Source organism: Cetorhinus maximus, chromosome 11, assembly GCF_964194155.1.
Source record: "Cetorhinus maximus chromosome 11, sCetMax3.hap1.1, whole genome shotgun sequence".
Lineage (NCBI taxonomy): Eukaryota > Metazoa > Chordata > Chondrichthyes > Lamniformes > Cetorhinidae > Cetorhinus > Cetorhinus maximus.
Window position 1 is genome coordinate 87,249,765 of NC_135889.1, and position 15,112 is coordinate 87,264,876.

Genomic DNA, 15,112 nt, shown 5'->3' on the forward strand with positions numbered 1-15,112 from the left:
AGGATGCAAGAGTGATTGGATTCGCCCAGATCTTGAGTTTCCCATAAGTACAGGATGCCATCGACTGCATTCACATGGTGCTCAGATCTCCGTCACAACACGTGGTCAACTATATCAACCACAAGGGATTCCATTCGGTGAATGTGTAGCTGGTGTGCGACCACCAGAAACTCATCCTGCAGATCTGCGCACGGTTTTCAGGCAATGTACACAACTCCTATGTTCTCAGTTGGTCAAGATCCCCGAAGTCTTATAGGGTCCACAGAGGCTGCAGGGATGGCTCCTTGGGAACAAGGGCTACCCACAGAGGATTTGGCTAATGACACCCGTGCAGCAGCCTCAGACTGCAGCAGAGTGAAGTGATAATGAGGCTCATGCTGCAACTCGCAACTTGGTGGAGCAGACCATCGGATGCTGAAGGTGAGGTTCTGGTGCCTGGACCAGTCTGGTGGAGCCCTGCAATACAGTCCAAAGAGGGTGTCACGCATTGTCATCACCTGCTGTGCCCTTTACAACTTGGCGCTGGAACAGGGAGAGGGGCTGGCTGAGGAGGAGATGCAGGAGCTGGAGGTCTCCTCCGATGAGGAGGACACCGATGGGGATGAGGGTGAGGAGGTCCTTGGAGGTGACGATGACGGGGTTGAGGCCCTTGCACTGGCCATATGAGGCAGGCGTGCTCAGAAGGCCCTCTTAGCTGCTAGATTTGTGAAGGATGATGGCGACATGAAGTGAAGAGACACCATAGATCCTCACATTGCATCTGTGAACGTTTGACTCCAGTCTGGCTTATGGCAGTGCACATACCCTCTGTGATAAGGCTGCTGTCATGGAGATGTAGTGAAGGCCCTAAAAGTCGCTCAGTTGCAGGATGATGACGACATGCAATGAGGACACTTCATAAATCTTCACATGGCCTCTGAGAATGTCTGACTCCTGTCTAGCCAAGGACAGCTCGCTTGCGATCTGTGAGCAAGGTCATATCATAGAGACGCAGCCATGAAACTTTAAAAGCTTCTGATCCTTTGTCCACCTTCAGATCCTGACCCCTTCGGGAGCACAGCGTCACTGGTTACAGATGCTGGAGAGATGGGGGTCAGCCTCACTTAAAGGTGCTGAGAGCACACGGAGAGAATGACAGAACTCTCTGACGCCTGCCCATGACATCCTGGCATCAATGACAAGCACCATCGAGGTACAGGCATCTGTAATATGTCCAGTGAGTGTGAGGCCAAGCCATCACTTTTGTCCGAAGGCTGCACAAAGCACAGACCTGAGGCCCTGGACTGAGACACCTGCCTTTTATCTTGTGCAGAAAGGTTTCACATCTGAGTGACATGAACACTGCTCATCAGAAAAAGGAGCCATAGGCAGGGAGACATTCTTGGGAATTTATTGACAATAGGCAACAGTATGTACAAGTGATTAATATACATGCCCAGGCTGTGCAACTAATTCTTATTAACTTTCCTAACACTGCTGCTATGTCTTGGTGCTCCCTGGCCATCCACAGTGGAGGTGGAGGCAGCCTGCTGACTGCTACACCCTTTCTGTGATCAACTTGGTGGGCGTCCTCTGGAGGGCTGAGACCTAGAGGACCCCAGCCTGCTTTTGGGGTCGTGCCGTGTGGCAGTGGCACCCTCCTCAGCCTGTGAAGCTGGAGCTGCTGAGGTCAAAGGAAGAAGTGATTCAGATGGGCCGGGCACTCCCAGAGTCACCTGGATGGATGGCCCCGGGGAGTACACCTGTTGATCCTCCTCCCTATGGGTGCCCAGGGGCCCCTGGCTGACTCCTTGTGGAGAAGGGGCAGCTGGAGTGAGATCGAGCTGCCCTGCGCCCCTCTTGTGTACACACTGTTGGAGGCCAACTCAGTGATGGAGTTGAGTCTGCACGGCAGTGTGGGACCGATGTCCTGGACAAAGGTCTCCATGGCGGCTGCCATCCTACCGGTGTTGACCTCGGTGTGGTGGCATGCTGGTGCTGTTACTTCAGAGTGAAGATGAACAGACTCCTCCATCGTGCCTTGCAATCTGAGGAGAACAGCGGACATCCCTTCCTGATGTTCCCTTTGCAGCTCCAGCAACTGTGACATGACAGAGTCCAGAGGCTTGTCATCCGACTCGGACTCAGCAAATTTCTGGCCTCCAGCAGTCCTCCGAGTGCCGGACATCTGGGAAGTCCCTGCCACTGCCTGCTGCAGATCAGACAGTGTGATGTGCTCACCAGATTGTGACCCCCAGGCTACTGTAAAGCTAGCTCTCACCAAGGTGTGTGTCTCTGTGCTGATGGATCGTGTGGGTGAGCGCTGTGATGGAACTTCAAGGAGGGTGCCTTCAGATTCCTCTTCAGAGGTTTCTTCGGGGCTTGATTGGAGGCTCTGGCTCTTGGACTCTGTCGGCTGTTTCCCAGATGTGCCTGCGAAAGCAAGGGGAGATAATTGGTGCATGGCAGTGGCCTGTGAAACAGGACACACCACTCACAGCATGGTTGTCTGATGGATGTTGCACAGCTGGAACCTCACTTGGTAGAGCAGTGCCCAACTCACCGTCAGCACAGGGACGGTCTAGATCCTCGCTGGCCAGCTGGCTCTGTTTTCAAAGTCCGTAAGGACCTTGATTTCAGGAATTCCTTCACTAGCCTGTGACCTCTCCCTCTTGTTGCGTGCCAGCTTGTCCTGCATGAAAAGAGATGGAGAGAATGTGAGCAGGACCCCTGCCAGGCCAGATGATAAATACACCTGGCATGAGTGGGTGGTGAGTGGTCCCATGGACAGGATGAGGCCAATGAAGGTGTGTGAGAGAGAGTGAATGTCCCATGAGCCAGCAGTGATTGAGGGCCCTGTGAGTGTGTGATGGGTTTGTGAGTGTTTGAGTTGAGAGTGTGAGAAGAGTGACTTACCCTGGCAGAACGGAGGAGATCATTCATCCTCTTGCGGCACTGGGTGGCTGTCCTATTTTGAAGGGCATTGGCGCTGACCACCGCAACCACCAAGCCAGATTAGTGAGGTTGCTGCCTATCCTGCGGACAGGGTGGGTGTAGAGGACATCACGGCAAGCCTCCACTGCGTCCAAAAGGCGCTTGAGGGATGAGTCATTGAACCTGGGGGCCGCAGTCTTTTTGCCTTTCAGGACCATGTCTTCTTTGCAGTAGTTGTGGGCTGGAAGCACTGAGATGTGTGCGCGCGGCTGGACTTTAAAGATGGTGCCAGGTGTGCTGAAGCGGCGAGGTGATGGTGTGGCAGGTGAATAAGAGCCTGCCGCCATGGAAACAGCATGTTTGCTGGGAATGCAAAATGAATGTGGTGGGTTTGGGACGATACGGCGTGAAAAGCCGCCGCTGCAGCCGGCGGGTAAAATGTCGCTTTACCCGCCTGCTACCGCATCTGGGTCAATTCCACCCATAGAGTCATTTACGGCACAGGAAGAGGCCACTCAACCCACCAGTCAACGTCAGCTCCCCATGGAGCAATCCAGTCAGCCCAATGACCCAATTGGTCCCAGTAGCCCTGCAAGTTTACTTCCTTAAAGCACATACAGTTTCTTTTTGAAATCGTTGATTATTTCTGCATCCACCTCTTCTAATGAAGCTCTGTGCAACCTTGAGGAACAACAACTCATCTTTTAATTAGGCACTTTATAGTCTTCTGGACTCAACACTGAGTTCAACAGTTACAGATCATAACTACTGCTCCCATATTTTTGGACAACTGGTGCTGCCAATAGTTCTGCCGTTGCTATATACAACTCCGCTAGGCCCCTCTTTTGTTCCTTTATTTGTCTCATTATCACCCCATTTTTGCCTTGCACCATCATCCCTTTTATCTTTTAATCACTCTTGCTTTCCAACCCATCCCAGATCTTCCCTTTTTTCCTTCTCCCCCTCCACCCCTCTAGCTCCTTTTCCTGTCCTTACTCTTGTTTAAAACCTCTTACACCTCTAAATTTTCCCAGTTCTGATGACCGATCACCAACCTGAAATGTTAAGTTTCTTTCTCACTCCAAGGGTGCTGAGTACTGCCAACATTTTCTGTTTTCATTTCAGATTTCCAGCATTCCAATATTTTGCTTTTGTTTTGTGGTCCTAGAATGCTTTCAGACTACATTATATGGAAGTCGCTATATAATATGCAAAGCCAAAATAAAGAAAGGATTTTTGTTTATCTATGATGTTTTCTTATGTATACAAATGCCTTCAATGCACAAATAAAATCCTTTCAAATTCTTTTCAGGTGAGGGACTGAAAATGGAATATGTTGTGTCTAAAGGGCCACTTGGCTTTGGTCCTTTGCAGAAATTAGATCAATTAGCATAATTGTAAAGTGCTAAATGTAATGTTCTTTTGTGTACTATCCCCTCCAGTTCAACTGTCTGGACAGCACATAATAAATGATGTCACTGTATCATGTTAGATAATAGCACAATTTTATTTGTGATTAAATAGTTTTGCTACTCTGCTTGAGAGCTTTGAATGATGAATACTGTTTTCTAAGATGACAGGGCTACTAAATTTGTTTGATTTACTTCTCAGGAATCAGACATATAAATATTACAGATATGGCTGTTAGTTTTCGATTCCTATTGGTGCAGCGCAAGTGCTCCGTAAATGTTTGACCTATGTACCAAATCGAAGAAATGGTGACAATTCAAGGTCTTGTAGATTTACCTGTACCTGGAGGTACAACAGAAAGGAGATTTGGAATATTTCATGGACATGAAGTCAAAAGGCTGAAGTGGGCAAACTGGGCTAATTGTTATACCCAGAAAGAAGGGAAAGACATAGGGTTAATTTTAACTTTTATCTCTGGGTGGAAATAGGATGCCCATTTTAGACGTTGCTCGAATTTGCTTTACATTAAGTGCAAGGAAAAGAAACCAATAAACTGACAGCTGATTTGCTACTGCATTTTTTTGCCCAGCAATTGAAAGTTCAAATTACTCCACATGGACTGCAGGTTGCTAGGGACACAATCTAATTACAGAATCTCTCATCAGACTGATGGAGAAAAAGGTGCTCCAAAAGACTTGAATTGTACCTGTTGTGTACGTAGCTATCACTTTTGGAGTCTTTTTTATGTTGTTTACTCTTCCTGCTATTGCAACAGTGTATGAAGGTGATGGGCACTGTTCATTTAGCTTGGGAGGTTCTAGTGTGTGTCTGAGGAGCTGGTTGGGGGTTATCTTTTTGGCTCCTAGTAAACTGTCTTTGAAGCCACCCACAATCTGTGTCCTGTGTCTTTCTTGGAAAGGTACAAACCCAAAAATTTGGCGACGAATGGGATTCAAAATAGATGTATAATGAATTGAACAAAATGTCGGACACGGCAGGTTCGAATCTGATTCAAATCCATCAATTTTTGCCATCATTTTTGCCAAATTACGATGATAATTAGGAATGGGATCGTTAGATTGAATGGTTTGCATTGTATGCCATCACAAATGGCTTGAAGGTGCCTAATGCAGACAATATTCCAAACAACGCACAGGTAGTGGCTATTCTGCTGAATTCAATAATAGCACACTACTTTGGAGGAGTGCAAGACTTGGTCTTGCTAGGCAAACCCATCAGTAAATGATATGAAACTGTAAAGGTGGGACACCGGAAATGCATGGCAAAAATTTGCGAGTGACAGAGGCAGAGAGATAAAAATTTATTCCTCGAGATCAAAGACAGACAGAGTCTACCAGTGATTATGTTATGCAGTTAAAACACATCGCTAAATTGCAACGAAGGGAAAAGTTGGATGGATACCTGTGGGATTATTTCATTGGTGGTCTACGAAGTGAATCCACACCAATCAAGCTTGTGGAGAGAATGAGTGCAGTCCCGAGGCTGACAATTCAAGGGGCAGCTGACCACACATTCACACGCAAAGAAATAATGGGGAAACATGAGTGATGAGAACTGAACCATCACAGATGGGAGTTGTGCTCATGCAAGGAGGATCAGATGCCATGGTACATGCCGTGTATGGAAAGTTATGGAGGAATTCGCAGGACAAAGAGAAGAGCGGTGACAGGCAAAAATCATTCTTTCAATATGGAAAGAGTCACCACTCTGATACGTGTTGGTTTAAATCAGCTACTTGCAGATGGTATTCAGAAACATTTAGAGGAGATGTCGAAGGCCAAGAAAGGTTTCACAGGCACAGCAGAACCACACAAGTAATCAGAGGATAAGACAGAGTAAACAAAGACACAGTACAAATAAAGACATTCACAAACTGGATGAAAGTATGGTATTGAGAGTGAGAATAATAGTAAAGATTAATATGACTTTACTAGTTGTGCGATGATGCAAGTTTTAGCTAAAAGGGCAGTAGTAGCTCCAATTGAGAGGGTAAGCTTGTTGCTATGGAATTTAATTCTGTGTCCAGTGTAATAATGGTACTTTTGGTTTTGTTTGAAGCCAACTTAGCTCATTTACCAATGTTAGAAGCAAACAAATCATTTGTCTGTTTCACAGGGGAAAGTATCTAGCCACTGGAAAGGTAAAGATGAAGTTTAGATATGCTAACTTCAAAGGTGAGCTGAGTTTTTAATATTGTAGATTGTACAATGTGCACTTTACTGTGTTGGGATTGGTTGGAAGTAATTCCTTTAAAGTGGGAGTCTCTAGGCAGGTCAGTAGATCAGAGGTCTACAATGATGGGAGAAGTACATAGAAGTCAGAGTTTTTTGACAGGAAGTTAGGTAAGCTCTTGCATGTCAAGGCAAAGGTGACTGTGAAAGAGGGTGCTCAACCAGTCAGACTGAAGCCAGGGCAACCCAGGAAATCGGGAAGAACTGAGGAGGCTGCCGGTTATGGAGATGAGCTGAGCGGAAGGCCTACCTCGGGACTCCAGAACTGCGTCCAAAGTTGAAAAATAAAGAATAAAACATGAAACATCCCTCCAGCCCTCACCCTTCAACCCCCCTCACCTCCTATACACTTCCCATGCTCCATCCATGCTAACCATGTCACCTCATGGCCCCCACCCATCCCACAACCCCTCATACCCTCCATGCCAGCCTATGCCCCCCACCCAGCCCCCATGGCCCTTTATAGCTCCTATGCCAGCTTAGTGCCAACTCATGTCAACCCATGCCCCCATCCGCCCTTACACTTATCATGTCAACTCGCCTAATATCCACCTTGGGCAGACCTCAGGACCCATGCAGGAATGAGACAAAATAAAGTTCAATAAAGTTCTAAGTGTCTCTTTCATTCTTCAGCGTATTGAAAAAACACTCTCTTTCATAGAAACCTATTTACTACATTTACATTCCTTCAACTAAATAAAGCCTTATAAAAGCAAATATTTAAATCGATGTGCACATCCCCTCATAACAACAAGAATTCACATTCTCATATCAAAAAGAATCTTTAACCACTTGTGGGTGTCAATCAAACTGTGAAATGGCAGGCACTCTACTGTGTTAATGAATGGGTTGTGAAAACAGTCATGCAGCAGTAATCCAGTAATGGAAGCCCTCAGGCTTATGTCAACAGAGTGAAAAGGCAAGCAATTATTTTTTTAACACTCCAGACATTTTTTAAGAGCTTTAAAGGATGGGACATTTAAATGCCTTGACAGCTGCTTGTGGCAGGTGCTTTTGACAGTCCTTCTTGACACTTTTGAAAGGTTCCTTCGACAGTGCTTCTGAAGTTTTGACAGTTGATTTTGACAGTACTGTTGTAGTTTCAATAAGTTTGACAGTTAATGCGTTTATGCACTTTGTAGTATATTTATGCCTACTTTTAACAATTCCAAAGGGCATTTGACCTTGGCTATCCAAATGAACCCACAAAGTTCAGGCTCTCTCTTACCGGTCTAATCTACACACCGGGTTTCATTTTCCAAATTTACCAAAATGCCATTTCAGTGGAGGCAGCTGATGATTTAATTGGTCAGCTGCCTTTGAAAGACATGCATGTGCGAAATGCCTCCCCCCGTGAAATTGGGAAGTGCTGTGTTAGTTTTATGACTTTCAGCCACTTTTACTATTTTTGCCACAAAAATTTGGGCCATAATGTCAAGTTTGAGTGGAGGAGCAATATTTTCTAAATTAGAGCTAGTGCATGCCTACAGTGAGTTAGAGTTAGATGAAGAGTTAAAGAAGTACTGGGTCCTTTCCGCCCAGGAGAACGGATTAGTATATGGAATTATTGCTGCATCAGCTATTTGGCAGAATGCAATACAACAGGTTTCTTCAAAACTGCCTGAGGTTCAGGCATACCCGGGGAGTTGTGGCATAGTGGTAATGTCACTGGACGAGTAATCCAGATCCCAGGCTAATACCTGAATGATTATTTTTTCAAAAAATCTGGAATTAAAAGCTGGTGTCATGGTGCCATGAGAATATTAATTGCCATAAAAACCCATCTCATACACTAAGGTCCTTTAGGGAAGGAAAATCTGCCATCTTTACCTGGTCGGGCCTACATGTGACTCCAGACTCACAGCAATGTGGTTGACTCTAACTGCCCTCAGAAATGGCCTAGCAAGCCACTCAGCTCAAGAGTAGTTAGGGATAGGCAACAAATGCTGGCTTTGCCAGCGATACCCACATCCCATGAAAGAATAAAAAAAAACTGGATAACACTTTGGTCACAGGTTATTCACAAGAGGAGCACATGACAAACCTAGACGGAGTGCTAACGCTCAAAGAGGAGCAAGGTCTGATGCTCAAGAAAGAGAAGTATGAATGTAGTTGATGTGGCTTGGTTGAGTTCTTAGGACTCAGGATAGATGAGCAAGGGGTACACAATTCAGAAGAGAAGGTTGAAAAAATTTAAAACGTGCCTAGATCCCCAAGTGTGTCTCGGTTGAGATCATACCTGGGTTTGTGTAATTATTATTGGAAATATGTACTGGATCTAGCACACAAAATTGCACCATTGGCTACACTGTTAGAAAAGACTCGGAAAAAGAGTGGTCACAAGAAGTAGAAGATACATTTTGTGATTGAAGCAATTAAAGCTGGGATTTTTGAGACACTTTGACCCAGAGCTGTCGATAACGATTGCTACAAATGTACGTCCTAGTGGGGTAGTAGTGGTTCTTTCACATGACTTTCAATGGAGATGGGAATGCCGATACAGCTTCCGTCAAAAGTGTTTTCAAAGTGGAAATATCCTCAGATAAAATGCAAAGCTTTGGCCATTGTGTTTGCATTGAAAAAGTTTTACATGCCTGTATACTGATGCAAGTTCACACTCATAGATAATAAACTGTTAGCTTTGCTAGGCTCACAAAAAGGGTTACCATACTTGCAGCTGAGAGATTGCAAAGATGGGCAATGTGATTAACAGGGTTCAAAAGAAAAAGCCAATGTGGATTACTGGTCAAGGTTGCCTGATATTAACACAGATCTGCTAATGTGCAAATCAAATGTGTTGTTATGCCTCTTGTTAAATATATTTCCCCACAGAAGTGTGTGCAATAGTAATTAAAAAGGTGTCTGTAAAGGTTATCCATGCCTTATGGCACTCGAATGTCTGAAGCTTAGTGCAAGCGGCTCTCAGGTTCAGAAGGTTTGGCCACCCCTTTTTTAGTGTCTGACAATAGGACTCAATTCACATCAGAAGAATTTCAATAGTTCATGCTCGTGAAAGATATAAAGCACATGTTCAGTGTGCCAAATCACTCAAACACAAATGTACAAGCAGACCATTTTGTTCAAACATTCAGGCAGGCATTTCAAGTAGCTAGTCAGGACTGAGGTTCAATCCAGACCAAGCTAGACAAGTTCTTGCTAGCATACAGAAACACTACTTATTCTGTTACAAGGGGATCACCATCCACCTTGCTCACGGGCAGATCTCTATTCATACACTTAGATAAAATGTGTCCAAAAATTGAAATTCGGTATTGTTACGATTAGGTGAGGAGGGGTTGAATGGCTCCCCTCTTTTCCTACTCTTTGTCTGATTGGAAGAGGTTCTTTTAAAAATGGATATGCTTGCTAATTCAGTTAATATTTAATTGTTTACATGCTGTGACAATAAAAGACAAAAATAGACAGGTTTTGTTGAGTCTTAAAAAAGAAAAGAGAATAGTATTTATTGTACTTAACCCAGTCTAATAAAAATAACATAAATACTCCGTCTTTCTCACAGACACACACACACTAACATAAATACTCCGTCTTTCTCACAGACACACACACACTAACATAAATACTCCGTCTTTCTCACAGACACACACACATACACACTCAAAGTTCACACAAACACAAATAGGTTACAAAGTGGGAGAATAAATTAAGCAATTTAAACTCCAGTAGAGTTAAAAGGGTGGACGATTCTTGAAGGTTGGTGACTTGGATGGCTTCAGGCTAAACTCAGTGGTTATTCTGTGTCATTGCGAGGCAGTTTAAAGATGTAGTTGGATGATTTATCTTTTCTTTTGAAGATAGCAGATGCGGGATTGAGTTCTTTTTTAAAATCTCTGCCTGTGGCACATGTCAAAAAACAGCGGACAGGGTTAGAAACTTGCAAGTTATCTGGAGAGAGAGAGAGAGAGAGAGAGAGAGAGGGAGAGAGAGAGAGACCTGCACAGGGATTTTGCTTCTTTAGCATCTCGTGTGTCTAAACACACAAAGAATTAGCTTGCTGGTCATATGACTCTCTCTCTCCAACTGCCCAGTGACTCAAATATAGTCATGGCTAATGTATTCCAGTTATAATTTGATTAGATTATAGCTGGGAATTCCTCTCAGTCAGGATCCTTTGTCTGAAGTGATTATGGCTAATGTTGGTTTGGCTCCACCTAGTTCAGTATGTAGGTGTCCTGTGAATGGGGACAGGAAATGTGGTTCATTCACATTCACCTAAAGTAATTGTCTTTGATGGGCTCTTACAGATAGATAGGCTTCACTTGCAATGTGCAGCCATCTTTGACTGTGATTTCAAGTCCCTGGAATGTGGCTTTAGTCTTTCTCAAAAATTCAATTAATGGCTTCCAGCCAGGGAATTCATAAAGTCATTTTCTTTTTATAAAGCATGGTTCACAACCAATACAAAGAGCCATTGTACAAACAGATATGTGATTGAGATAAGCATTGCAGGGTTTGCAAACTGAAAGAGTTCTAATGAGGAGAGTTGGTGCTTGTTAGAAATTAGATAGGCAAACAGAAATGAATCTCTGGAACCCGAGCAGAGCAGAAAGGTTCACTCAATTATCAGATCCAAGTGCAAACAAGTCTTTTTCTTGGTTCATGTTAATATTTTAGAGGTAATGTTTAGTTCTGGGAAGATTATTGTTGTAAAGGTAAGGTAACTAAAATGTTGGGCTTTAGTGAATGCCAGAAAACGTAAAAAAGGCAGCTCAGATTGTTACCTCTACGTTTGTTTAAACGAGTCAGAATAGACGTGATGGAGTTATAAAACAGTAGGAGGGCTTAATGAGCTGGAAAAATTGTAAATAAGGGATAATTGATTTGGAGGTCAGTTTGAGGATAGCAGGTTATGTCGTCATGGAGATGGATAGATTTTAGGAAGTCTTCAATTTATCTGGGTGTTTGCTGGGAGACATTTTTAATTGCAGTTTGAACCTTGTGTAGTTTGCAGCTCACTGAGAGAAGTTAGCCAAAATAAATTACAGTTAGATACATCTGCACTGTAAGGAGTGTTAAACACTCATCATTGACCGTGTGGAAGAGGGTGAGGCTTGATCTCAGTTTGAATTTTGAGAGGTACAGAAACTGGAAGATTGTTTTTCTTGCCTCATTTTACATTTGTTACAGATTAATTGATGGAGATTGATTGTTATTATTAGTCAACAACTCTGTTATCATTATATCATATGACTACAGGGTGGTAGAAGATACACTAGATGGACCTTGGTGTTTTTTGTCTTGTAATTCCTATCAGCAGAATATAACTATGTTAACTGTAGGTGACCCTGAACTTCCAGTTACCTGCTATTTTAATTCTATCTACCACACTTCCACTCTAACGCCTCTGTCCTCGGCCTACTACACTGTTCCAATGAAGCTCAATGTAAGCTCGAGGGACAGCACCTCATCTTTCGATCAGGCACTTTGAAGTCTTCCAGACTCAACAATGAGTTCAACATATTCAGATCATAATCTCTGTCCCCATGTTCTCAGATGGCAGCTATTTCTGCTATTTCTCATTTACTCCTCCTCCAATCATTCATTTCGTTACTTGTCTCATTACCATCTCCATTGTCATACATTTTGTCATTTAATCTCTCCAGACTTCCACCCTATCATAGACTTCCCCTTTTATTCTTTCCCCCCTCCCCTCTTTCACTACCTCTCCAATTGACCAAACCCAATTGCATCTCTAGCTTTTTCAGTTCTAACGAAAGGTCATTGACCTCTGTATCTTTCTCCATAGATCCTGTATGATCTGCTGAGTATTTACGAGATAGCAACACAGCTGTAATAAAAACAGAGAACGCTGGAAATACTCAGCAGATATATGTATCCTTAATATCAATTAGATGAATTAATTCACATTAACTATGATTTTATGATGAATTCATTTTAGTCAGTAGTTTTTCTTACCTGTTTAGAAAGCCAGAGTTCAGACACTGTCTCATGTTTCTAAAATGGTCACAAAAAAGGAATAGAATGAAAATGCATGCAAAACACAAGTAATAATCTATCTGGAAGAATTTATTTCCATATCAGTCACTGAGCCTTGTAAAATACTTAATATAAGATGCGCATATGTTTATACCTTTATTTTAAACTGCAACACGAGTAACCACACATAATTTACAAGGATACTGTACAGTAACAGTTCAGATAGGTTCTGTTCACTGCGTCAGAATTGTCACACAGGATTCACTAACAATTTGGTGCCAGTCCAGATCATGAATCCATTTTTAATATGATTGATGGTTCATGTGGCTATGGCATGCAAAAATGTAACAGAGAATAAAAGAACTGCTTTATGAAAAGGTTTCCTGATCTGAGCCAAATTGAGCAGGGAGGTACTGAACAGTGACTGCAGTAGCCACCAGCAATGTGAAGGAACAAGGAGCTGAGTGTACTACTCAGCAGGTGAGCATAAGCAGTATTGGCAGTGGTTTAGTAGCAGTGTCCACCCTTGATGCTACATCAGGCAGAGAAAGAAAATGAGATAAAAATGCAATCAAGTAATAAAAATGTTCAGTGGGAGACATGAATTCTGCTTTTGACAGTGCCAGAGGATGTAAATATGGTTCAGTATATTTGACCAATTACTACGTTTTGCTGAACCTTATCTATTTATTTTAGCTTCAAGTTAATTTCCTACTGAAGGCGTTTTTTCCCATCTATTTTGGACTAGTTTTTTTTTCTGAACGAGTCACATGTTAACCCTGAAAAAACCAGATTTCCTATTCCTAGCATGTACCGATGGTGAATCCATAATCTTCCACTTGTTATACATATTCTTTTAGTAGACCTGTCACTTATCACAAAACATTGTTCAGCTCTTCTTACGGGTAAGCACAAAATTTCATTCTGCTTTGGGTCCTAAAGAAAGCAAAATTAGCTGAGATAAAAACTGTGACTTGCTTAACCAGAGGGAAAGCTGGACTTTGTTATGTAAGTAGAATTATTAAGTTAGGATCTTAGACTTAGTAGAGAAAATTTTCCCATACAGTCTCCCTGCCCCCACCTCAACAGCCACAACCCCAACAATCTCATTCACAGTGCTAGCACTGAACAGGAGAAACACACCCAAAATCCCAGAATTTTCTGTACCAGTCCATTAACATGGCCCAGGGTAATCCCAGCAGAGGGCCACCCCCTCGAGATCAGTAGACATAAAGTGGATCCGACTTTGACTCTGTAAATGAATGGGTTTTGAGTCAGTTAAAGTCCAGCCTAAAGCTTTGATTACACGCAGACAATAAACTGGGCTGGAAGGGTTTAAATCTTGGCTATTTTACTTTTCCTTGTATCCTTGGCCTGCCCCCAGGGCCCTTGCCAACCTATTGAGGACATAACAGAACCATTTTTATCTGAATACTTCTGTGCGAGAGTGCTCGGTGAGTTATCACCCAGAAAAATGAGGAGAAATGCAGGAAAATTTCTTTGCACCTGAACACTGTGCTTACCCCAAATGCAGACACTGCCCAGCTCTTCTTCTACTGATTCCATTGAGAAATTCCAGAAATCTGGCACAAAGTAAAAGATGCAAGAGAACCAGCATCTTGTGTTGGAGAAATGGGTGTTTCTGGGATTATTGGTAAGCAAAGTGAGCCCTATTTAGTTTGTGTCTAATGAATAGCACTCACTCACTAGTCAGCATACATAACTAAGTTAAACACTTAATGAAGGAAAGGGGTATGCCTCCATGTTTAAATAAACACATCAGTTTAGAATTTTAACTTAATTGGAAATGCCAGGCTGCAGCAGTTAGCTAACTCTGCACTATTTTGACAGATAAAAGAGAAAGCTTGATAAAGGTAAGGTTGAACTCAATTTACTTGTAGGATTAGAAATCATTTATTGGCAGGTGTGATCAACTTCAATTCGTTTAAAATTTACTAGTTGATTACAAGTCTTTTGACAAATGATCTCTGCATTTAGCAGCATTCAATAACACCACAGTTCATGAAAATGCTTCACATGAACAGAATGTCCTACCTTAGAACAAGCCCCAGTTGTAATTTCGCATGTAGTAAGAATGGAGACATTTTGAGGTCTGTTCAGCCAGTTTACGACAGTCTTTGTGCTGCTGACCCACTTTACCATTGTGATATAATATTCCCTTGTTGAAAAGAAATCCAATCTCAGAATTGATAAACAAAAGCTCTGTTAAAACTGCACATTAATATTGTTAACCGTGGTGCTGTAAAGCACATCTAACAAATTTGACTCTCAAATAACAAAGAGCCGAAATCAAACAAAAATATAAAAAAGTCCTTCATCAGAAATAAACTATCAAGCTTGATTTTTAGGTGCATTTCCTCCATACTGTTTTGCAACATGCTAATGTTTTCATTGTGCAGACTGTTGTACATCTCTATTTTGATAAAACTAATTATCAATAACTCGACATGCAACTGACTTTTTCGCACAGGCACTGCTTACAGCTTGTGGATACAAACTGGGTCTAGGCAACAAACCAGATTACTTCTTAATCAATAGTACTGAATAGTATTGAAACA

General features: G+C 42.7%; 1 protein-coding gene across 1 annotated transcript in view; it reads right to left on the reverse strand.

Annotated features, from left to right (window-relative positions):
- The window catches only part of dpp10 (dipeptidyl peptidase like 10), a 942,753-nt gene that overhangs the window by 96,239 nt on the left and 831,402 nt on the right, over positions 1-15,112 (reverse strand). Inside the window, exons 11-12 of the mRNA XM_078552405.1 lie at positions 14,589-14,712; positions 12,513-12,551 (exon numbers count right to left, since the gene is read on the reverse strand). Of these exons, the coding sequence (XP_078408531.1) occupies positions 12,513-12,551; positions 14,589-14,712 (163 nt within the window). The remainder of the gene's footprint in view (positions 1-12,512; positions 12,552-14,588; positions 14,713-15,112) is intronic.